Below are 26,123 nucleotides of genomic sequence, written 5' to 3' on the forward strand. Positions count from 1 at the left end.
GCTCTAACTCTGTTTACCCCTGAAAGTCCAGAACACTTCACCCCCCCCCCCCCCCTCCATCTTGTGCTGAGGAGATAATGAGGTAATTTTAATTTGTCAGTGAACTATCCCTTTAAACAGCCACTAAACTGTGGGCCTCCCTCTATTTGAAAAGGATGATGAAATATTTACATAAAATAAATATGAAATGATAAAATCCATCAATATAAAACCCATATTTGCATCATTATTGATATAAGAGAGCAGGTGTTGGTTAATGTTCTGATTCAAGCAGAAGTAAATCACTGTTTGCTATAATTAGCAGTTAGCTAATTCCCCCTGGCATATGTTAAACACACACACCCTCACTCACACACACACACACACACACTCTCACACTTCCGCGTTGTGTGTCGCCGTAAAGCAGGAAGCAGTGTAGTAACGTGTGGGAGTCCACGGTCCTGCTGCTGTTTACCTCCAGGTACGTTCACCTCTCTCCCCCGGTTCGAGTCCCTACCCGCTGGGGTCTCCGCCGCGGCGTCCCCCCCCCCTCCCCCCATCGACCCCCCGCTGAGACGCTAGCTCCGGCGGCGAAGTCCCGCGGACAGTGGCCGTGTAGCGGGTCGGGCGGCGGGTCGGTGTGAGGGCGGACAGCCGACAGCCTGTTACTGGGGTTCATGTGAGGGGAAGCGGGTCGTGTGGGCTCACGGGCGGCTGCTTTGTGTCACAGGAGCCGAGGGTTCGATGCCGGGAGAAGCTACATGGAGGCTAACTGACCGAGTGAGTCCGGAGCAGAGACGCCGCAGCGCCGCATAGCAGCAGGATGCCAGCCGGTAAGACCCGTGTGTGTGTCTGTGTGTGTCCGTGTGTGTCTCTCTGTGTGTGTGTGTGTGTCTGTGTCTGTCTGTGTGTGTCTGTGTACACAATATACGAGCCCCTACACTTTAGTGTGTACGTGTTGCGTTTGAGGTCACTTTCCTCTCACGTCATCAGCCAAGTTGGACATAAGAAAGTGCAGCGATGCGTTCACGGTCACCGCTCCGGTGCAGGATTCCGCAGTGTCTCGGTCACCTGTGGAGGCTCGTCACCCTGGCTGTGTCCCGTGCTGCGTTCCAGGCCCCTCGGACGTCTGGGTTCCAACGCGCGGTGATGTCACCACGTCAAACGTGGACAAACGTGTCTGACAGTTTATTTCAAGTGTGGCCGCTCATACAGAAACAAATCAGAGGAGGGAAACGACGCCATTGTACATTTTATTTGACTTTTATACCTGGAAACACGTTCCAATACACGAGAGGCTGAGAACACACACACTGTCACTCAATCTCACAAACGAGGAATCCCGAGTCCAGCAGAGGGTCGACAGTCTCTACGGCTCTATGAGCGCCGCCATTGTTGCGTGAGGTACAGACAGCTGCTTGTGCGTGAAGTCGGGGGTTTGAGTGGCGTTCCGTTGCCCTTTTTAGAGAAGGAGGTCAGACAATTCCGACATCCGAGTCGTCTGGAACGCAGCATCAGAGCGGGTCCGCTTCCTTCGGAGGCTGCATGTGAAGTCCGGTTGCGTCACAGCGGCGCGACTAGACCGTTCCAATTTGACGGCTCCTCCAAAGAACGTGTCCTTCCTCCCCGGAGCAACACTGGTGGAAGCGCTGTACTCCCTAGACATGTCGCCAGTGTATCACTGGGCCAACACGGGACATTTTAAGACATGAACGCCGGAGAATGTCCGTACAATCGGGAGCTGACTTTCTCTGCAGTTTATCTTTCACACGTGAACCACGCAGCAGGAGATTCTTCCCTCAGACGTGTGGACAACAACACAGAAACCTCCTGAGCGTTCAGGTGGAATCCTGGAATATCAGGGAACCTGGGGAGACGTGTTACATCAGTGAACTAGATAAACTCTCTGAGTCTCAGAGGGAATTTTGACAAATGGGTCACTTTACCAGAATAAACCAGAATACATTTTCAGGCCACTTTCTTTTCTTTGTCTTAGAAAAATCCATGATTCCAGTGATGATTTAAATAAGGTCATATTTATTATCGTGACTCTGGGACTTCCCTGCTCCTCCACGTGAATACATGGGAAGCCTGAGGCAGAGCAGCAGCGTTTCAGGACAGAGCCTCAGTGATAACTCTGAGACATCGAGGACGTCGGATGCAGCATGAAAACGTGGCGCTGGGGCGGAGGCGTGTTGCTTCGCGCCATGCAGAGGAAGCAGGAAGTGCCGGCTGGCTAATGCGGCTTAAATCGAGCGCCCTGAGAGGGGTTTGCTAATGGGCTGCTTGGAAGGGAATCAGCTGATCTGTCAGCTGACGCAGTGAGATGCTGTTTTCATGTTGTTCAGTTCTTCAGATGGATTTTGGCTCAACAGAGAGATGAGCTGATCAGGGACTGATGTTTGCTTGTTTATTATGAATAATTAAAAATTAGTAATTTACCCGCTCTGATGATTTCGTCCATTCAGACTTTGGGTTGACGCTTCTCCTGCCACCTTGTTAATAGAGACTCAGAAACTCAAAGTAAATAAGGAGGAGCGGCATTAGTTCGACAAAGCTTTCCATAGATTATATATAGTATTAAAAACTCCAGGAAACATTTCAGTTCTGAAAAGTTATGACCTAAATTAATGACCAAACCTTATATTTAATTTTGACCAAACTACATTATATGAATTGAAGAAAATCTTGGACACCCACTGCGGTAAATGTGTTCACAGTAAAGGTGATAAATCTTCCACTTCACAGATTCCCCTCTGACCAGAGATCTGTTTTCTGTCTGGTGCAGGTGAACTGAGTCAAACCTTAAATGATCCAATATTTTGTGTGAGTGTGTGAGTGTGTGTGTGTGCGTGTGTGTGTGTGTGTGTGTGTGTGTGTGCGTGTGCGTGTGTGTGTGTTGTCATGTCTGACAGCGTTTCTATTTCGGGAAAGGTGGACTCTGAGCGCCCCCTCGCCTTCCTCCTCCTGCAGCAGCTGCTCTGGCAGGTGACCAGCTGCTGTTTACTGCAGAACGATTCTCCCCCAGTTGGCTACTGGGAGAAGTAGGATGAGGAGTCGGAGTCTGTGGCCACCTCCCAGAGAATAAACAAAGAGGTCCCTCTCCAGACGGACCGGTTATGTTACTGGAGCGGTGGCTGGTGCAGGAGCCTGCTCGTGTGTCTGGATGTTGGTGTTTGGCTTCAGGCAACGTCTGCAGCTTCAAGGACTCTGCATCCCTGCAGGCCTCCAGTCTGCTCTGTAATTACTCCCAGTGGTAAACTGCTGATTACATTAGTGGTAATGTGACGCCTTCAACATCGATCCCTGATGGGCCAGTGCGACAGAATGAGGCTGTGTGTGTGTGTGTGTCTGTGTGTGTCTGTGTGTGTGTGTGGTGACGTGGACAAACACTGGTCGTCATCTGTGTGCCGATGCTTCTGCTCTCCGTCACCGTTTATGATCAGGATGGAAAAGGATGATGCATCTGAATAACATAAATAAAATAAGATGTAAACTCACTGCCGGGATGGAGATGATAAGTTCATACCTACTAGTTTTGGTTTTGCACGATGCGAGAAAAGTCTACATCCACGATACCAAGGTTTGTTTTAAATAACATGCAAAAGACCTAAATTCATATCATAGCCCAACTCATATGGCTTTTTGGACAGATGGTGATTTTAGGTACTAAAAGATTTCTGATACCGAAATATCGGTGGATGTAAATCTGCATTAAACAAATGTGATTCCTAAGATATTGTTATCAAACCCGTATGACAAAGTAATGTAATTGATGCCTGATATTTCACATTAAGCATAAACATTATTATGGATAACGAAATAAAAGCCAAATGTAAATATACAGTATATACAACCTGAATTAAGAAAATAAACATTTTATTATGTAAATATAAATGCACAACTTTTCGTTGTTTAGTCTGGAAAAGAAATGTTAAAGCATTTTGGCAAACATTAATTCCATTAAAATGTCTGTTAAATCAAATGTTTATGCCAAATTTGAAGGATGAACAGATTTGAATTTGGTCCAAGGTCAAAACCACTGTGGCCTTATCAACTTTTATCTAATTAATCCAGTGTGTTTCTTTGTCTGGCTTTCTTGTGATTAATTCATCGTTCCGCTCTTTAATGAGTTAGACAAATAAAATAGAATAACATGAATTGCTGTGCTCTGATCCTCCCTCCCTCCCCCTGTTCCCGTGAGAGGAGGGAGGTCTTTAACACTCGAGCACCTGAGTAACTGGAGCTTTCTCTCACTTCACACTTTCCTCCCAACCAGATGGGAATCGCCTCGTCGCCGCGGAAGAGCAGATGTTCACATTTCAAATTATTTGACACTTCAAGGACGTTTTAACCTGCCGATGATTAATATGATACTGATGCTGTGTGAACAAGTTAAATGAAATAGAAGAGGTCAGGTTTAATGCTGGAATCTGTGTTTTAGCTTCATTTATTGTTGCTAATTTTATACGTGTGTGTGTGTGTGTGTGTGTGTGTGTGTGTGTGCGTGCGCTCCACTTCAGAGCTCTCACTCCTGGGTCTGTTGTGGTCTAGAGGCTCTCATTATCCTGAAAGTGTTAACCACCTCAATTAAGTCATTAAGTAGGACAAACCCGCCGTCGCTGCTGTCGCTGCCGTCACTGACACACACAACTACAGTGAGACTGGATGAGCAGTCACGTGAGCGCAGGGTTAGATATGCAGAAGCAAACCGACTGAAGGCAGGAGGCCTGCTGGGAAGTTATCTTCTGTCCTCGTTATTGTATGGAGACGCCCAAATGTCCTTGTTCTGTCACTTTTGTTACAAAGTGCTTCACAAAAGGATAAAACAACAGTAAAATTGAGTAAAAGTTCAAATTTAAAAAAAGCTAAATTTACACAGAGAGGAAACATTTCAAAAGTAGGTCAGTCACACGGGTCATTATACGATGTTTTGTCGTTTACGTTGTGAGAAGCAGGTTTTTTTCATTTTCCTCGATAAAATATGTAAAACACATCCATCCATCATCATCTATCTTTATTTACAGGATGGCAGCGTTCATAGTGCTTCATCGTGTTCGCACTGACCTCACCTGCTGCGAGTTACTGTTAAAAACTGATCACTCAGACGTTTACTTCCTTGTACATCGCACCTTCTATCCATGTGCGCTTTACGTCTACTCAACCTTTTTCGTCACCTGCAGCAACATGGTTCCGTGAGTTCGGATCTTCAGAGTTGTGTCCGTTGAGAAATCGGTCACTTGTGGGAGGGGAGTAGTTTGGATGCAGACGGAATCTAAGGCAATCAAACCCTGTGGGTCTGTGTTGGTTTTTTTTATGCTCCGTTGTCTAATTGTGTGTGTGTGTGTGTGTGTGTGTGTGTGTGTGTGTGTGTGTGTGTGTGTGTGTGTGTGTGTGTGTGTGTGTGTGTGTGTGTGTGTGTGTGTGTGTGTTTGTCTGTGTGTGTCTGTGTGTGTCTGTGTGCGTGCTGTCGGCGCCTGTGCTCTTAGTGCGGCTCCTCCCTCTGTTTTTTGCTCTGATTTGTATGCAGAGTGGAAGATGGTTTGTTCTGCAAAGGAGGATTTGGCCTAAATATAACTTCAAAAGAGACGCGGCTCCCTCTGTTTCCTCCGCCGGTCGCCCGTCTCTGCAGAGCGGGAAGCTTTTATCTTTGTGTGCTTGTTGTGTTTTCCTGCGGCCTGTTCTGTGCTCTGATGCGCGTCTCTATCAGCTGCAGACAGGTGTAGGCACAGAGACGATGCTGAGCTGCAGTAACAGCAGCATGTGAACGGGTTTCTTCAGTCAACACCTTCCAAATTGAAATGACTGTGAGAATGAAACACACCTTCATGTGCCGATTAACCACCAAGTATTTGAATGTAAATGATTATGATGTGTTCAGTCAGAGGAACTGAATATAAGTTATAACGTTTGGTTCCCTGCTAAACTAAAGTAAAAGAGAACTATTCTGCCTTTTGTAGATTAAAGAATCTTTATTGAGGCCAAAAGTTAATCATTACCTCTCATAATTGAGCAGGTCTACATATCTCTGCAGACCACTGAGAAGATTGGAAGCGGCGATTGTGTTGGTGCAGCCATCTTGCAACCATGCGCCTCGCTGCCACCACATCTAGTTCAGGTATTTGCATCGAGTGTCCTCCCTCAGAACGGTCAACAGTCTAAACCTCTGTGACGGATTCACATCATTTCAGTTTCACGGCGAGGAAAACGAGGAGTGAGCTTCCACCCTGATGCTCTTTCTAATGTACCACACACAGTTAAACTAGCAGACCTGTGTGGACCCTCACCTGATTCACCCTCAGACAGAAGAAGTGGGGACCCATCAGAATCGTATACGTCCTCACAAATGTTGTCATTTTCCAGAAACGTCCTCATGCCCAAAATCAGGAACTAAACTTGGTCCCCACAAGGAAGAGAAACCACACTCCAAAAACACAGATATTAAATAAAAATAAAACACGTGCTCACTTACACAATCACAGAATAACACACACACACACACATGGAAATGCTAAATTCCTTCAATCGCTGTCCCTCTCTGTAAATCTGCATAATTACACTCCAATCAGGATGATTAAAACACCTTCCAGCCAACACACACACACACACACACACACACACACACACACACACACACACACACACACACACACACACACACACACACACACACACACACACACACACACACACGTGTCGTCACTCGAGTGTACATGTATCTACGTGTGTGTATGCGTGCGTATGCGTGCGTATGCGTGCAGGGTGTATAACGTATTGGCCGCTCAGTTCTCTGGAGGAACCGGTACCGAGGTGGTTTCAGTTGTTCGGACTTGACTCTGCAGAGCTGCAGTTTGTCCTGCAGCCTTCAGCAGATCCGCTGCTGCTGCTGCTGCTGGCGAGGGGAAACACAAACACTGCAAGGTCAGAGAGTCAGTGTGTGAGGGGGAGAGGCAGAGAGAGGCAGAGAGAGGCAGAGAGAGGCAGAGAGAGAGTGAGGGAGAGAGGGTTGAAGCTGAGCGAGGGGGAGAGAGTCACTGAGGTCCACCTGGCAGGCCGTCCTACGCTTCACCTCCAACAAGATGGATTCAGAGAACAACGAGTCGGGTAGGGGACAGTTCTTTAATTTGTGACTCTCCAGTGTTTGTGTGCACGACAGCCTAGCCATACCATAGTGTGTCTGTGTCTGTGAGTGTGTGTGTCTGTGAGTGAGAGAGAGAGGGGGAGAGAGTAAAGGAGGCTAACAGACTCCAGGTCTGTGTCTCTGTGAACAATCCTGCACAGCGGCGGCCATTGATCTTTTCTATCGAGCCCCACTCATCCCAGGCGTCCAATCAGCCGCCTGCTTTCACTCGACCGAAACACTTGGAGCCCAATCGGAGCGAGGTGACGCAGTTTTCATGTTTTTCATAACAAGCGAGGGATCGGCCACAACGTGTTCCCGATGACGATCTGCAGATCTTACTGTTTCTGTTCTGCTTCGCCTCAGCTGCGTCTGTGAGGGAGTTTTATTAATGAAGCTGAACATTTAATCCAAGTGCAAATTATAAAAATTATAAAACTCCATAAAAAACAACATTTTATTATCATTTGTGTTTTGACTGACCCCTTCAACCTCCAGTGTTCAAAGACTGAATAAAGATGGACGACATGGCAGATTCAGATAGTGAAGCCAAAACATCTAGATCGCCCTCTGGTGGCTGGCTGCAGAACAGGTCATAAACCCGTCCTCCATGTTAGCAGATGGGACATGGACCAAACTAAGTAGATTTTAAATAAATGTTAAAATGGTTTCTGTCATTTCAGGTTTGTTCAAGTGTTTCTGATCAGTTTGGTTGTAATTTGTTATTTGATGATACAGCTGAGGCGTCATGATTGACAGCTGAGGCTGACTCCTGATTGGTTGAGCCTGTGTAACGGCACAACTTCATTCATCCACTTCCTGAATCGCAGAAATGCTCACAAATCATGTTTCTGGCCTCTTGAGACCTCGAGTCGGTCTTAAAGGAATTTCTTAAAATGTTCACCAGTTGTCACTCGGACTCAAAGATGAACGAAGGTCAGTCGAGGAAAAAGAAAGTTTGTAGATTAAATCTGTACTGGTTGGCAGAGGCTTACAACCACAAGGCAGCAATTCCAGTTAAATATATCGGACATGTTTTTCTTCTTAACATCGGCATCAGCCCCAAAAGTTTATATAATTCGAGCTCTAAATAAAACTCTGAACTGATGCACGACCACCACACGACCAGCGGACTCGGGTCTCTGAAACCAGTTTGATCGACATTCACGCTGGATTCACTGAAGTCCCAGCTCCGCACAGCGCCCTCTACAGGTAGACTGGACTCATCTGTGTGCAGACTGAGTTCCCAGGTGAATCTGAGCATGAAGGGCTGCGTGTGGTCGTTAGCGGTCGTCCTCGAGCCTCGGGCCTCGGGCTGACAGATGTTTGAGTGGCGGCAGCGCCGAAGCACCAGAGGTCATCTGTTGTCTTTCATGCTCAATTAAGTCCTTCCTGCCCAGTCTGCTACCTCGCTGTCTCACACACACACACACACACACACACACACACACACACACACACACACACACACACACACACACACACAGACAGGTTTATACTTTTAGACTTGTGAGGACCCTCGTTGACAAACATGTCTAACAAATAACGATCTGATCCTAATCTGAACGTTGACCTTACTCGGTTCTTCATGGAGAGTGGACGCCTCCTTCAAGAACCGGGGTCGGGTCATTACGTCCTGAATGTTCCCACAAAGATACTAACAAATATACTTGGACGTAAAGACAAGTACACACACACACACACACACACACACACACACACACACACACACACACACACACACACACTGTCACAATAGCTGACCATAAAATATACGGCACACCCACAGTTACAAAACATACACACAAGATGTGACACAAAAGCTGACGCAACACTCAGCTGACTGGGTGGGAGGACAACACTTCACACACACACACACACACACACACACACACACACACACACTTAGATTTACTGAGACTTATGCAAACCCCAATTTATTTTTTTTCAGACATGAGCTCAGTCCCAGCAGACAGAGCTTCAAATGACTTTAACGAGATGTTTTAATCTCAGCTTTTTAATTATGAATATTTGAAATTGCAGATTTACAGGAGAGAATGACGGAAGGTTTAATCAATAACGGCTGACTGCAGCTCACAGACACAGCGTCACCGGGTTATAAAGGGAAATGGATGAACTGATTGGTTTTCATTATTCTGTGCGTGCGTGCGGGCGGGTGTGTGTGCGTGCGTGCGTGCGTGCGTGTGTGTGTGTGTGTGTGTGTGTGTGTGTGTGGGCTTGTGTGTGTTTGTGTGTGGGCGTGCACTCCTGCTTTAATTACCAAAGGTGGTGGTGGTGATGACGGACTTTGAGTAGCGTGATCCGTTCTGCAGTTTGGCTCCACCTCTCTCTCTGGTTGAAAATTATTCCCAGACAATAAAAATCACATATGAATAGTAAAGTTGTTTATTTCCCTGAGAGATAGTGTGAATCAGTTTTTTAACAGCTTTCGTCTTTCGTCCTGCAAACTATCAAACGTTACCTGCTCAGTTTCGTGCTCGTGGCCTCAGTGCGGAGTTTTTAAAGCCAAAGGCCCGACGGTCTCGCAAATGAAATCGAGGTAACTTGAGAGCGATGTGCTTCCAGAAAACCACGTTCCTGGAATCTGGTGCGTGTGCTGCAGGATTAATTGAGATGCCAATGGTCGAAGTCCTAACGTGATCAGTTTAATTCAGTCTCTGGCAGCTGGAGAAGATTTGATTGCTGATAGAGATTCATTCAGAGGCAGTCCCGGTTAATTGGATTTGCTTGCGAGAGTCTGTTTTTTAAAAGGGCTGTTTCTGAAGAGAACGCCTCGCTGCTCATAAACCTCCCTGATACTCCACTGCACGGCCATTTGTAAACGCATCACAGACGTTGGCACCACGTAAACGTCAGGTCGGGAAATCTAAACTTTTCGTTCCATAAGAAAATAAGTGATTAAAGCATTATTGAATCTGGAGTTGGATCAGAAACGTCTTCGGAGCCTCACAGCTGTTCAACTCCTGCACAAACACATCTGATCAAACTTAATAAGGTATTGATCACGTATCGATCCAGCAGAGCCTTAAAAAACACTGTTCCACTGAATATTGATCGCTGAACCCTTTGTTGTTGTTGTTTTAAGATTTATGACACTTGTGTAGTTTCAGTCATGAAATGTTTTTTGTGCTTTGATCAGTCGTCAGTTGCTTTTGCATTCTGAAAATTGATTTAAAAAAAATTGGAAAAAGATTGTTTGCATACCCTGAAACTACAAACTTTTTTTTGCATGTTTTTGGTGATTAAATCTTAATTATTGCTTTTATAATGTAAATTGGAAACAATCTTTTACACGTTTAGTGCTTTTGACTGTTTTTAAATCATTAGAAACTGAACGACCTTTGGTTTTCTGGTCGATCAATTACACTCAAGGATGAAGTGTTAATATTTATCCGCTTGTCTTTTTTTCTTCTGTTAATCCCTTTCGTAAGTTATGCATAAATAAAATATATTATTATTTCTATTTATTATAGAGTTTGGTGCTTAAGGGTCAAAGGTCACTGTGATCTCACAAAAACCCGTTTGACCTTAAATCTAAAGGTATGGTGCTGTTTATGACAAAATAAAAAAGCGATGATATTTCATGTCCAAATGGTCAAAGGTCAACTTCCCTGTTACATATTAATGTTCTGACAAACATGTCAAATCAAGGCAAAGATACGTGAGTTTTGTAAACCACATATGTGCCAATTAATGAGATGTTAATTTGGTTTCAGGCCCGGTGGGATGGCGTGTTAATGCACCGTGTCGGTAAACATGCGTCCTGATTAGTCCAGACTGTTTCTTTGTTATTCCTGCCGAGCTGCGTAGAGACAGAACATGAGGACGTGTTCCCCGTCAGTCGTCCAGATCAGAGCCACAGTTTCCACTCAGTCTTGTTTCCTTACACGGTCAACAGGAGAAGCAGCAGAGCTCTTTGTCTGCTCAGCATCACACGGCAGAGACTTGGAGGACTTGACTTTATTCTGTGGGAGACTTGTGTTTGCCGATACCAACTCAAATCTCCCTGAGCCCTGAGTCAGGGTGTTAATCACAGTAAATTAACAGTTAATCTTCTGATGCACGAGCTCAAATCTCTGTGTCATGATGCTTTCTTTGATTTCCCCAAAGTTTCAAATACACAGAGGTATGACTTAGATTTTAATAATGATATACACGTCTGTTCAAAGATTGTTGAATCTAATTGTTACACGGTTGAATTAACTTTATGTAAGGATAAGTAAGTTCAGCTCACAGCCCTTGATGTTACAATCCCTCAGTATAATCAGCGTGTCCTGGTTGGGGTCGTGAGATGGGCGCCCTCCTTCGGGGATGTTGGGTTGATGGGCCCACGACACCTCTGGCCCGGCAGTGCAGCCTGATGCAGGACGTCTGCATCAATATCAAGAAACAAAAACACAATCTGATCAGAACATTCTTCGTGGAGACACATCAGCAGCAAATGTCATGAGATGAACATCCAGAGACACGTGACTGAGGACAGACATCTCTCTCCCACAGTCCGAGGGGACAGTTCAGGCGAGACTATATACACATGATGCGCCTGCAGCCGCAGGGGAGTGATGGCGAGCATCCAGCAGCACACTGGAGCAGTGGACCGTGTAATTACCATATACCATACAATTTATGGAGCTTGTAGCGGAGCGACACTGAGCACAGTGAAACGCCTCCAGCTCTGAGCATCGCAGCGATGGAGGCTCAGTTTGTCCTGAAGCTCAGACCTCTGCAGTCAAATGTGGAAAAACATCAAAACCTATGTTACATATTTCATTTAGTTGTGTCCTTACATGATCACAAATGTTTCCAGGATTGTGAGATAAAGGATTTTAATCTTCAGACGTCCGGATCTCGAGTCCCTGTTGGCGGCAGCTCGGCTCGCCGGCCCTCAGAGACGTCCTGTGTGTCAGAGAGTCAGAGAAACATTGATTCTTCATGTGAAGCTGCTTTATTCAGTGTTTTACTGGATTGAACCAGCAGCTCCGTTTGTTTTTGAAAGGCGGAAACCTCTGAGGAGAATTCAGCTCCTGATAAAAAATTCCTGAACCATCAACACTGAAGGAATCCTGACCGGGAGAAGAGAATTGCAAAGAAGACTACAAGTCCAGAAATGAGAAATGAGACGTTCTGGTCTACAGAAGATTTCTGTGATCAGCGTCACCAGCTTGTCCCGAGCTCAGTGCTGTCGCCTAGCAACAGAGCTGCAGTTACAGACCATGAGAAAGAACCTAATTTTTTTTATATGTATTGTTAGCCTGCTCGGTTGAGTTGACGTGAGGTAGCCTCAGAGCGCGGTGCCTTCATGGTCGGTCTGTCCCCGAATTACACGAATCCTTGAAGACATCAGGTCGAGAAGGATCCACCCATTGTCGCCTTTTGTTTCTCAGCTTCCGAAGGATGCGACACAGCTTCTGTCTTCTGTTATTGGTTTGATTGAGAGCCCCCTAGTGGCAGAAAAGTACAGGCAACACTCTTGGTGTTGGAAATCTCTCGGGCTCGGGAAGCAGAACTGGTCGTCCTCTAACAACATGGTTGGTGGTTCGATCCCTGGCTCCTCCCGTCTGCATGCCGACGCTTGCCTGACGGCTGTATTGGCTTTGTGTGAATATTGTGTGATAGAAAAAAAACGTAGTATGACTGCTTGATTGCTTGAATGCTGACTTTTATTTTTTGTTGCAGCAGATTATCTTGCAGCTGAGTTGTTGTGGGTGCAGCTCTGGCTCGTCGTCGCAGTGCCGTGCTGAGCAGATGTTTTTTTAGCTAGCTCGAGTGGTGTTGCGTAAACAGCAGCATATGCCATGTGTGAATGCTGTAGATCCCTTCCTGCGCTGGCATTTGGCCGTCTGCTCACATTGAGCCTGTCTGTCAAAAGAGGAACAGCAGGAAGAAACCCACTCAAAGATTTCTAACCTCCACTGGAGAGAAGCCGCGTGCCTCGGCAAACCAGAGGGTTAATTTTGCAGCTTTTGTGTCCTTGAACAAAGCATTCAACCCCCAGTTTGTTCCCGTGGAGACGATCCGTGTAAAATAAACATGTTGTGTTTGTGTTTGAGTGGAGACTTTTTCCTTCTGATGCTTTAAAACGCAGTTTCAGAGGTTCATGTGCTTTTCCGCCCGTGAAATCCTGAAGTCCGGAAATAAATCCAAATCCCAGAGGATCTGTTAAAGCGCTTGAAGATATTTTTGAAATCCTCAACAGAATAAACATTCAACAAAGTAAAAAATGGCCCCATTCAGACATTAAGCAATCTGATCCCAGGGAGGAGTCGGCTACTGAAAGGATTACGATTGAGTTTTTCCTCACAAACCTCATCTCATCTTTCCTGCTGTTACAGTAAAGCCGTTCATCACATGCAGCTGCTGCTAATAAATAAATATTTCTATTGGTCTAGAAAACCTGTTGCACTGAGGTTCTTCTCCTTTGTCTTTGATGGATTCATGAGCACTGTGGGGAGAAGCGAAGCAGGGTTTGATCCCTCTTCCATCCGGGGGGGGGGTGTTGATGATCACAGTGCGGTGGGCCTTCTCCGTCACTCAGCCTGAACTCCCCTTGTGAGCCGACATGAAATTGAAGGCTTGGCAGATGGGAAAGAGAAGACGTCTTTTGATGCCTCTTTACTGTCAGTGAAGCAGTGGGGTCGTCCCCGTTGACTTCGATGGTCCTGAACTGCTCGGATGATATTAAGTGTGAATATAAAACGGATTTCAGACCCAATTTTCTGGGTTTCGGACTTTACTTATCACATGTGAAGAGCACAGCAGGAGATGGTGGGAGTTGGATATGTTCATAACAACAGGAAAAGGTCCGGAGCATTCAGGCGAGGGGCGGAGCCTGGTAGGGCATTCACGACCACTGCAATCTAGTAGTTGACAAGTATCACATGTCAGTGTGTGAGATAGGACGTGTGGTTATAGGATGTTTAGAGAGTTCTCTGATTGTCGTCTTCCTTGTCCACACTGTTGACGTGTCTCCTCACTCAGTTTGCTGCTGCTAGCGTTAGCCATGAGCAGGTGGAGCTTCAGGTGGTCGTGCATAGTGCCACTACCACTGCTTTATTACTGCCCTGTGCTAAACCCACAGATGAACCACTAGTTGACAACAATGCAAAGTGTAGACCAGTGGTTTAGATAGATCACAAGTCCAGTAGTCTGTGAAACCCCCCCACGCCTGAGTAGAGCATGCATGAGGAAGGACATGACGTATAAAAATCTTTGGTCGGGGGCAGATGTCACCACATCACGAGCCGGGACCTTGGAGATGTGTGGAGACGTCACGCAAAAGTAATCACAGTGTGTCACTCATACATCTCCACTGAGTGTGTGTCTGCGAGTGTAGAGCTATACATTTAATGAGCATGTCTGTAGAGATGTGACATGAGGTGCATGTGTCATATTGATCAGGATAATTGACAAGTAAATTCTATAAGTTATTATAATGAATAACCTTTGTGTTATAGATGTGTACTTTATTTAGACTGTAGTTCAAAATACTGGAGTTGTCTTTAAAAAAAAAAAAGGCCAATCAAAGAAAAACTGTAAAACTAAGAAATAGTAAAACAATGAAAAACATAAGCACCAGAAGAGAACAGTACGAGAGAGACATATAAAACACATGTTCACTTGAATGTTGTGCAGAGAGAAGCCTCCATGCAGCAGTGATCAGAGCCCCCCCCCCCCCCCCCCCCCCCCCGATGCTGCCCGGTGCGTTACACGCTGGAGCGCTGCCGCGATCTGACGTCTGGTTTGTACAACAGCGATTTTAATTAGCAGAGGTCGCGAATCAAACGGCTGATTATCAGTTATTTTGTCTGGGTTATCCGAGTCCCGTCAGAGTTAATAACGGGATCTGTGGAGGTGCCGCTCTTCACGCTCCGCTCTGGCACTCCAATTATCTTTCCTTCAGCGCCGAGAAGCCTTCTCATCATGTCGGTGTCGCCCGGGTCTCCACGACACTCTGACACTTTGTGAGAGCACAACAACACAGCATGAGATCTGGCCCACGTGGCTCTGTGGCGCCCCCTGTTGGAGCACATTCACCCCTTTGCTGTCCTCAGTCTCCTCAGGGATGTACAGAGGTGTTAGGTTACGTACTCGAAGGAAGAGTTTAGAGGATCTGGTATCTTCTACCTGTCCTTCACCACAATCATCTTTAGTTACGAGGAGATACACGTTCGTATTGAATATGAGACACTGGAAACTGTCCTATTACCCTCAAAACAAGTCAATTTGATTAGTGATACTTGATGATATTTTCCATGAGGGCTCATTTTAAACATTTCCTTGTTATTTGTATTTCCTCGTCTTGATTCCAGATGAGTAGATTTATTAAACGTAAACATCTATTTCAACATGATGTGGCCTGGAACATGAATAATTAAGGGGGCGGATGCTGTCGGCACAAAGGCAACATGTGAGGAAGCCTCCACTGAGGTAAATGATAACTTCAGGGGCTAAATTCAAAACTAATGTTCACTGTAGTTTGTTTACCTGAGGGCTACCGAAGCCTGCTCAAACGTGATTGGTCGAACTTGATACAGAAAACAAAAGGCCGACAAATTCTGCGTATTCTCCAAGACCCGAGAGAAGCGTGTTCATTGAGAAAGGACGACTGCGATGGCAGTTGGCTGCTCGTGTGCTCACGTCACATTAAGAAAACCTTCCAGATACGTATTGATGCCCCTGAACAGGACTCGAGTTCCAAGTGTGGTAAGACCTTAGGGAGCAGTGTACCCCTCCACAAGGGGACGACTTCTTCTCAGAAAGTTTTGATCCCACTTTGTTAACCGGGAAACAATGGACACCATGAATCCAGGGATTCTAAGTCCCTACCTGCTTTGCCCAGTTGCTAACGCAGCCTTGACGGCCTATAGCTTAGCATTATCTTTAGTTCCCCTGGGAAGTATTGCGTGTTAGACTAAACTCTGTACCTGTTCACTGAAATGAAACTGTTGAGAATATGCATAGTTTTTAATTTAGGGGTTTCCTCGTATCTGCTGTATCTTCATTTTGCCGAGGGTGAAAGGATGAGCGGAGATGCGTTAAAAACTAATCTAAAAACCTTAAACTGCCGGAGGGAGCTGAGCCCTCGGAGGATTTACGAGGAGAGATCTCCAGCTAAATCCTCTCCTTCCCTCCGTGAGGCTTAGACAAGTAATTGTGGCTCTGCACTGGTTCCATACCACCTCCCTCCTCCCGGACGCCCACGGCCTGCGGTTGTATCAACTCCTGCTTTTCCCGACCTCCACCCCTGAGATTAGGGCGGGTTTTGGGATGGCGGAGAGCGAGACGTTGGGTTGGTTGAGTTTTCATGAGCCTCTGGAAACTGATCTAAGAAGATGCTGGTGTCACTAGATAAGGCAGTGTTGTTTTTATAGGTGTCGGATGTGGTGTTGTGGATTCAGGGGCTTGTCTCTGGACATCAGGTTGATGATGGATGTCCTCGTCTTCAGCCTCCTCCACTGTGTGGAGGCGGAGGGAGGATGGAGAACAGACTTTATATTGAGCTCATTTGTCACCTTGTAGCCGAACCCACCTCCTTTCACCACATTCACATCCATCCATCCATCCATCCATCCATCCATCTTGGACGTCTTTCCTTCCTCTGGTTTCCTCCTCTTCATTTTGTCTTCATTTGTTCCATCTTGTTATATCCTCCTTCCCTTCTTTCCCTCCATCCATCGCTCTTCCTCCCTTCCATCCCTCATTCATACCATTTGCTTCCTTTCTGTTTCCTTCTTTGCTTAAATGCGTCCTAACCTCACTCCTTTTCTCCCTCTCTTCTGACTGTTTTCCTCCTCTCCTCCCCTCTTTCACTTCCTCCCCCTGTCTCTGGTTGATTTCTCCCTCGCGGTGGCTGTAATTCGCTCAGAGATGGATGGGCCAGCGCTGCAATCATCCCCCTCCCCGCTGCTTTTGATGGATCTCCCGGCTCGGCCGTTGGAGTCATTCTTTGAACCGCTCGGCGTTAGCAGCCCCTTGGTGGCAGACGGATGAAACTTTCTGTTTTCATGTGTTTCTAAAGGCCCACATGTCACTGGGTGCACTCTTGAGGTTCACATTTATAAGCTGGACCTCACTGGGACTGAGTGCAGGACCCCTGCCGGCCTGCAGAGCAGCATGAATCTGGAGAGGCACAGGCTCAACACTTTGCTGGAAACTTTAAAATGTTGGTCCCTGCTGTCATAATCGTTCAGTTCCTGCAGATTTTGGGGAAATGCACCACTTGGTTTTGCTGTGTCCTGACGGAGCTCTGTTGTTTTTATTAAAGTAAACTGTCCTGAAATAATAACCATGTTGAGATGATACTGGTGGATTTGAGGGTCTTTTTTAAATATTGCTATAAAACTATTATCATGAATTCTTATGGCCACGATAATCGAGTAGAGAAAACCTGATCTCCTGACCACATCAGGTAGCCTGAAGTATAAACTCATATTGATCTTCATTTTGCAGTGGAACTTTACAGCTGGACAAACCGATCATATTATTACATCAATCACATCAGTGGAAGTTTGATGAATTCTTTGTCTGCGATGCATCTTTCACACCCAGACAATAATCGACAGATCAACCAGAATCTGTTGTCAGAACGTTCCTGCGGCGGTTGGAAATCTCCTGGTTTGGATTTTGACGCCTGCGTCAGTTCTCTGTGACCTCTGGCTGAATTCGAGAGCATCTGCCTGTTTTTATTCTTCTTTCGGCTGTGTGAGCGGCGTCCAGTGTGAAAGATGTTCTTTGCCGTTGATTCGTTTGAACATTCACGAATCATGAAGTCGCTCAAAATCCAAAACCCAGAGAAGCACTTATCTTTTGTGCTGTGGCCTTTGTCCGACTTTAACTCAGGAGAATGTATAAGAACTAAAATGGTGAGTGTCCATGAACCTGAAATCCTTCCTCACTAACTTACTACGTGAGCTCATCAGATTCCTCCGCACACAGAAGTCGATGTAGAACCAGTGTGTGCACTGTGTTCTCTGGTCCTGGATCAACACAGTGGTTACAAGAAACAATCCCATCGTCCTTTCGAGGAGCTGGGATGTGCGTCACACCTTCCCACCTGAGCGTTTCCAGAGAGCTTGAATTTCTCGCGACACCCCCTCCTCCTCTTCCTCCTCCTCTTCCTCCTCCACTGGCTGTGTTCCCCTCCTCCGTCTAGGAAATGTGAAACCTGGGATTTCATTTGATTCAGTTTCCATTTCCTCCCTTTGTCTACCCCACATGAATATTTAAATGAGAAATGCTGAGCTTCCACCGCCTCCGTGACAAATCCACTATCTACAGTTGGATCGTAACTCAATTTGAACATAACACATTTATCAGGAGGAGCAGAGTGTTTTCTGGTCGCTGGTTAAATGTTTATAAGGCAATGCCACGGGGAAGGTGAATATGCTCAAGACGACAGTATCTGATGCCCTCTAATCCTCTGAAACCGCTCCACTATATTAATAATGGGAAATGTCAATGAATAACCTCTGTCGCAGGCTCGAAGTGGAACAGAGATTTCATTTCTCCCCCAGAATAAGAGACTTTACAACATCTTTGTTTCAACAGCACGTAAAAGTAAAGTCAACATAAGGAAATAGTTTTGAAGAATCAGATACGACTGATTCATTCAGATGGGACGCTCAGGTCGAATAAAGGCCAATTCAAGTTCATTTATGCGAAGCTGGATGTATTCTGTACATTATCATAAAGGGATTTTAAAAACCCTCCTCAGAAACAAAGGAGAAGAAATGAGAGAGGGAGAGATTTCCCTCCGTGTACGAGCAGCTGGGCGAAAGAAGCCGTGGGTGGAAAAAGCCAATTACAAAAGACAAGGCGAGTCTATTTATATATTAGACAATATTTGATGAATGGAGGCAATTTAATGTGCTTTGCATAAACCATTAAGTTGGACATACATCAACAAACAATAAACCAGAATTAAAAAAGGGAGAAATGTGAAGGAAAGGAATTCAAGGTTGAACAAGATGTATGTAAATAAATAAGGTTTAAAGTTTTAAATCTGGACTCGTGTGAGACAGAGGAGCGTGTGACCTTCACACCAAAGACGAGAAGCTTCAGTCGAGACGTCTGAATCCAGTTTGTCAGTTCTCACACGAAAGGAAGTTGTTTTAGTGAATTTCCGACGAAAGGTAAAAACAAATGAAAGAGCGAGCACAGTTTTTTCTTTTGTTTCCTTGCTGATGAATCTTGATCAGACGCTGCCGCTCAACCCAGCTAGAAGTCCAGGCCTCAGAGAGAGAGAGAGAGAAGAGAAACTGATTTTTAAACAGGATAAATTTAGACATCCGTCTGGCCAGGGCTGAAGCAGAGCGACGGGGAGGCTGTAAATTTATGGGTCATCATCTGTTTTTGTGCATGCACCATTCAAGGTGAAAAGCAGGACGTGGTAATGCAAGTCAATGAGCCTGTCAGAGCCACCCAGCGCCTCGGTTCTCAAGACGACATACATGACATTCTTCTTCTGCGAGTTTAACAGATACTCCTGTGTGACGGTGACCATCTGTTAGTCAGCCATCACTCTGAAAGTTAACTTGTGGAGTTGGACTTTGTGGAGTCATGATTCCTCATGATTGCTGCTCCTCTGAGGCTCTGACCGCAGCGGAGGACTTTCTGGAGACGGATGTAGAACGTGTGGTCTTTTTGTTTGAGTAACGTCTGGGTGGAAACTCTACTTAACTACTGTGAATCTACAAATATAACAGAAGAATGTTTTACTGGTGTTGTCATAATTGAATAAAATCAGTGTTTCTCAGGACGAGGGGCTGAAAGCCGAGCGGCCGCTAACCTCTGCTCGGCTTGTTTCTCTGATATACCAAGATCTACAAAGTGTAGAGTAACAATGTGACTTCAAACTGTATAAAAAGTCACATTTGACTCGTCTGGCAGACTAACACAGAGGATATGATGCAAGCGACGAGCAACCAAACGAAACATACCTTGATTAAAACTACAGATTTTCCCATGAAAATAGAACAAGAGCTACAGATGTACCACAGGTCTGGATCATTGACGTTTTAGTGTGAAAAAGTTGCTCTCTGAACGTTTAGGTGTCTCCGTCCTTTAGGGGCGTCAGTTTTTCCCCAGAAACATTTTCTTCCTCTGCTCAGCTTCACTCTGCTTCATTCAGACCGTGAGACTCGACTTTATTTATGAATCTTCCTCGTCTCCAAGGACGGCGTCACATCAGCGCGCGGTGCCACCCCACAGGGGCGTGTTAACAATCTGCACAATCGTCTGCGACCCCGGAAACTCGAGCTGAACAACGACGCTGCCAGAAAGATGTTGTCAGGCCACAGATTGACAGTGTGGAGTGGGAACATTGTTATGGCTTTCATCTGCTTGTCAAAGACCAGGGAATTAATCAGGAGGGCCGGGGGCGCTCTTTAATCTTGTAGATTACGCTCCTCACAGACGGTTTAGGTTCAGATTAAAGTGCACAGCACTGCTGGAGGTGAGATTTACTGCGGTGCTCTGTTGTGTGTGTGTGTGTGTGAGAAATCATGAAAGTAGTTTTGGAGACATATCAAAATATATATATAAAGTATTATTTCTGTGAATGTTTCCTCTTTCAGTCCCACTCTTCACTCCCTGAGCGTCTGTTCTCTGTGACTCTGCTGAGTGGGTTCGATCTCCTGTGAGAAGAACTGACTGAGAGTCAGCTTCAACTGTCACAACCAGCTCCACTTGAAGAGTGAAGCTGAACTGAGATCAGTTAAAAACACTCAGAAGTTATTAAAAACCAGAGTTTATCTCCAAGATTCAGCAGGAAACTTTGAAATATGAAGAATTCTGAACAGAGTTTGGTGGATTTTTTACATAAAGATGAAAAACCAAAGTAGTTTTCTACCTTTAATGAGAATTCACATTAGAGTAGAAAGTTAGTAACTCTGGTAAAAAAAACAACTTGACTTTCATATTTCAGAACTAAGTCTTGCACATTTTGGTTTTATTAGTTTTATTCTGCAGTGACTGACAGCTCAGTGAGAAGACGAGCTCCGTAGAGTAAACATGCTATTTCAGTTTAAAGTGAATATGTCCATTTATTTTCCTCATTTCACGTGAGGATGAAGAGCAGAGTGACATGTAGGACGAGCCCCACGAACAGGATGAGTTACTGTACGAGCAGCACTGAACCTGCCACGGTTAAAACATGTTCCCAGATCTGAAACAGAAACTCTGAGGCTCCTCTGGCTGCAGGTTTTGTCCTCATCTCTGTCCTGGATCACATTTTCCTGTGAGGACAGAGGCCGGTAACCCGAGCTGCTGCCGACAGGCTCGCTCCGGCCCCAGCGGCGTCTCGTCTTCTCTGCCAGAGTGAGGGGGGTAATCCCAGGTGCTGGCAGACACAGAGCCCGGGTCGGACGTCCCGTTGGTTGAGCTCCTTGTCCGTCAAAAACAGGATGTTTCTTAGGAAGCTGTGGCCGGAGAGGTGAAGCCGAGTCTCTGATGTTCACCTGGTGATGTTGTGGATTTACACAGAAGACACTGAAGAAGCAGTCGTACCTTTCTAAACCGACGCCTCCATGTGAAGCGGTGGAACCCGCTAAGACCTCAGTTTGGATATATCTTAGCAGCCGCTCTGGTCATGCCGTCTTCCTGTGTCTATCTGAGACGAGGGCTCCTGCGGAGGTACAGGCAGGTTCCTCAAACTGAGGCTGACGGAGCCTTCAGCTACAGACGAGGCCCGCTGAGCTCCGGTAGGTCAGACGCCGACCTTCTGTCCGAGCCTCACTCGCCCGGTGTTGGTCTTTTAGAACGAGTCGGGAAAGCAAGTTTACATATGTAGACCAATTCATAACTTTTACATGAAGCCACCATTACATATTCAAAATGAAGTCAAATAAAATCAAGAAACATGGGTTCAAGAAAAAACTAAAACATACGGACAAAAAACATCAGAAAATATAAAACATTCGATCTCTAATTTTGCAAAATTGGAGCAAATAAAATGCACAAAATAGTGGATTGTTGACTGTAGGGGAGGAGTTACTGTGATCTGAGCTTCTCTGCAGCTGATTGGACAGACGTCCATGTTCGTTACAAGTTTCTATAGCTTCGTTTGGCAGTGACGTAAACATTAATTTTCCTCTGTGAGAATCGATAAAGAGTAAAGATTACGTTGGTTCTCGACTCAGCTGCTGGCCGGAATATAGTGAAACGTGCTCTGGTTCATGTTCCCAGTGAAACCTTAGGACACTCCGGAGCAGGTGTTTGCGTAAGCGTCTACGTTTTTATTAACTTCTCTCTGCTCTGCTGCAGCAGGATGATGGATTTGATCCACAGTAATGGCCTCTGCTCGGCCAGCGGACTCTGTTGTGTTGGCGTGTAATTCATCAGTCCATGTGACCACCGCAATCTCTCCATCTGAGGCCCTCTCAGTGCTGTGATTATGCAGCCTTCTCTGCAGATCTATAGCTGAACGCTCAAATTGATGCATCGCCTCTATTACAGTACTGAAGCTGTGATGCTCTTAGCCAGAATGGGTTTTAATGCAATTTGGAGCTGCTGTCATTCATTTTCTGCCACCGGTGCCTCTACACAAGCAAACACATCGACTGGGGCCGAGTCGGGAGCTGAGGAAATGCATTCGGTCGAAGCTTTGAGCCAAACAGGTTGTTGAATGAGCAAAATATTTAAACACGGCGGATTTGCTCAAAGCAGAGGACTGAAAAAATACATCGTTTCACAAACAGTTCAAAACGTAAAGATTCACACAGAACCACAGATTCAAGATTCAACAATTATTCAATTATGTCAACTTTCTGACATTTCAGGTCGTTCTTATCTCACTGATGTTTGTTCAAGTGTTTCTGATCAGTTTGGTTTTTATAGTTTTATCACATTTTTGCTATTTGTTATTTATTTTTCTGTATTTTATTCTACTTATATTGATCTTTACTCTGATCTTGGAGCGAACTGGCACAGTCATTTCCTTCGGGATTAATAAAGTCTTATCTTTAATTTGATGACATGAAATTTGACAGCTGACTGACAGCTGAGTCCGACTCCTGATTGGTTGAGCTCTCGTATCGGGGACCTCGATACGTCTGCTCCGCTCCATGATCACTTCTGCACTGACTCTAGATCAGGTCTAACAGGCAAGATGGCGGCGTCAGTATCAGACATGGAATAAAAGCATTTTTTATTAGGATAAAATTATTAGAAAATAAAACAGGATCTCATTACATTTAAACTGTAACTTCCTGGAATCAAACTTTCATCATTTGGTTACCGTGGAAGCAGAGTTCACTGCCACACATATTATATCAGATCACACACACACACACACGTACACGTGCACACTCAGACAGAGACTTGAACTAAACTCCTATTAAGGCTGATTCGTTTTCACCCTGAGTGGCTGTGGAATAATGAGGATGGAAATAGAAAAGCCGTCGTATCACCTCCGTCTCTGAGAGCCCTGTCCTCGAGCCGATTCCTTCCGCTGTCCTCGAACGCCCCGCGCAGGAGGATCTGCAGCCTCCCAGGTGTTTTCACTTCATCCTCCACGTCTACACACACACACACACACACACACACACACACACACACACACACACACACACACACACACACACACACACACACACACACACACACACACACACACACACACACACACACACACACACACACACACACACACACACACACACACACACACACACACATGCTGTGAGACTGTAGGAGCTCAGCGTGTGTGTGTGTGCCTTTACATTTAATGATCGAGAGAGAGTTTGTGAATTGGAAGTGAGCAGTTCAGGCTCAGGCCCGCTCAGTAACAATTTATTTACTCCCATTGTACGTTTTACTGCTGCGATCGCTTGGGTCCGAGGATATTACGACTTTAGAGACAGTTACTTCTTGCAGATAAATCCTGAAATATTTCCCAGTTTCACTCTAAAACCCACCGTCTTCCACTGTAAAATCTAAAGAGGCCAGAAACATGTTTTGTGATGTCCCAGTGACCTTGACCTTGACCTTTGACCTGTGACAAATCTAATCAGATAATCTCTGAGTGTAAGTGATTGTTTCTGTAAAACCTGAGAGGATTCTCAGGAGGCGTTGTGAAGAGAACACGTTCACAAGGCGTTCACAGTTAATCTCATTATCTTTGAGCCCAAATAAAAGCTTGTGCCAGATGTAATGAAATTCCCTTTGGGTGTTCCTGGTGTTTTCACGTTAACAAAGACATGAGGTCACAGTGACCTTGACCTTCAAAGACAAATTTGAATCAGTTCATCTTCGAGTCCAACAGAACTTTGACCAAAGTTAAAGAAATTCCCCGAAGACGTCCTCCGTCCACCGGGTGCCGCTGCATGTCTCTGTCCCCATCCGATTTGATAAGAAGAGAATACATCATATTGTGATTCACTGTTCTCCGCCGCTCGGTTGATTATTCCCGGGTGTCAGCACACGGCGTCGCCTGCTGATCACCTTGTGTAGCGTTGGTGAAGCTGCTCCGTGTGAACTGAATTGATTTCCACAGACTCAATCAGCTGTAGGAACAGACATCTTGTGTCTGTGAACGCGGCTCAAAGCGACAAATGATTTTCTTCATGTTTTTTTATTAGTTCTATATTCAGACTGATGTTCCGGTGTCTTTCTCTGAAAATGACTTTTTGCTTGAGGGCAAATTCAGATTCTTGAATTATTTAAAGTCTTGTGGAGTAAAAGCAGCTGAATCATCACACTGAAATATTTCAGTCATTTTTCTTATTAGAGCAGAGACGCTTTGAAGCTTTTAACTTTTATTTTGAAACCACGATGTGGAGCAAGTGCAGAGCTGAAGAGATGTTGAAGCTGTGTTTTGTTCACTGTAAAACTGTATATATATATATATATACATATATATACTGTATATACATGTAAGATTCATACAATATACATTTATATACTGTGACAGGTCCGTTTGGTAGCATCATAATCTGAGGAGGTTTTCTCAGCTCAAAGTGTGAACCAACTAACAAGCTCCTTCTTCTTCTCCTCTTCCTCCTTCTTCTCTTTCTTCATCTACTTCGTTTTATACTTCTCATCCGCTTCCTCCTTCTTCCTTTTCTCCTTCTCTATATTAATCTTCTCCTCCTCCTCTTCTTCCTCTTCTTCTTCTTTTTCTTTTCTTTTCTGTCTTCTTCTACTTATTTTTATACTTCTTCTTCTCCTCTTCCTCCTCCTTCTTCTACTCCTTCTCATCCACCTTCTTCCTCTTCTCCTTCTCTTTATTAATCTTCTCCTCATCCTTCTTCTCCTCCTCCTCTTCTTCCTCTTCCCCTGTCCTCTGACCATCACACTCGGAGCTGAATTCCATTAAAGTCGCCCCGGTCACACTAATGCCCCCCCCCCGCTCTGTGCCCCCGTGTGGCAGGTAATTGTAGAATCCATAATGAACGCTTTAAAGCCACGGCGGTGGAAAGGTTGCCTTGGCGACGAGCCGTTAACACAAGCCATGGTGAAGTTGATTAATCTCCAGACTCCCGGGGGCGGCCGTCAAACTCTGCTGCTCGTCGGCTGAGGATTAAAAATAAAAGTCTAGCGGAGTTAAGGTGACCTAACTTTGCCCGAGAGGTCGGAACGGCAGGTGGAGGGAAAACACGAAGGAAGCAGGGGCTCTTGGGAAGTGAAGCCCCCCCCCCCCCCTCTGTCTCTAAAGGTGACTCCTTCAGGTAGTTTGGGTTCACAACAGAAGCCTCCTCAACATGATTTCATATTTAAATACTGATGGACGATCCGACAGTCGCTGATCAGCAGGAAACGTTCAACAGATATTGCAAATATTTGGGGGATTTGTGAAGAACATAATGAACGTTAACTGGTTGTAGATGTACATTATGTTCTTATCATTGCAGCTTGATGAGTTTCAGCAGCTGGTCTGTAACTTCCTCAACGACCAATTCATTTCACAACAAAAATCTTTAGAGATAAGAGAATTACACAAATACACATCTTTTCTGTTTATTCTGTAAAATAAAAGTTTTAATTTCGGCACTTATGAGCGAACATA

General features: G+C 45.3%; 1 protein-coding gene across 3 annotated transcripts in view; it reads left to right on the plus strand.

Moving 5' to 3' along the window:
* The first annotated feature begins 319 nt into the window (after positions 1–319).
* efr3a (EFR3 homolog A (S. cerevisiae)) overlaps positions 320–26,123 on the plus strand; it is a 62,477-nt gene continuing 36,673 nt past the window's right edge. The window contains exons 1-2 of one of the 3 annotated variants that reach the window (XM_034614199.1): positions 320–460; positions 710–812. In XM_034614199.1, the coding sequence (XP_034470090.1) occupies positions 803–812 (10 nt within the window). In that variant the 5' untranslated portion in view covers positions 320–460; positions 710–802. Of the gene's footprint in view, positions 461–493; positions 813–6,958; positions 7,084–26,123 lie in introns of those variants that run through there. The other 2 variants (XM_034614200.1, XM_034614198.1) reach the window with 2 other exon arrangements.

Source organism: Hippoglossus hippoglossus, chromosome 17 (genome assembly GCF_009819705.1).
Source record: "Hippoglossus hippoglossus isolate fHipHip1 chromosome 17, fHipHip1.pri, whole genome shotgun sequence".
In the NCBI taxonomy this organism is placed as follows: domain Eukaryota; kingdom Metazoa; phylum Chordata; class Actinopteri; order Pleuronectiformes; family Pleuronectidae; genus Hippoglossus; species Hippoglossus hippoglossus.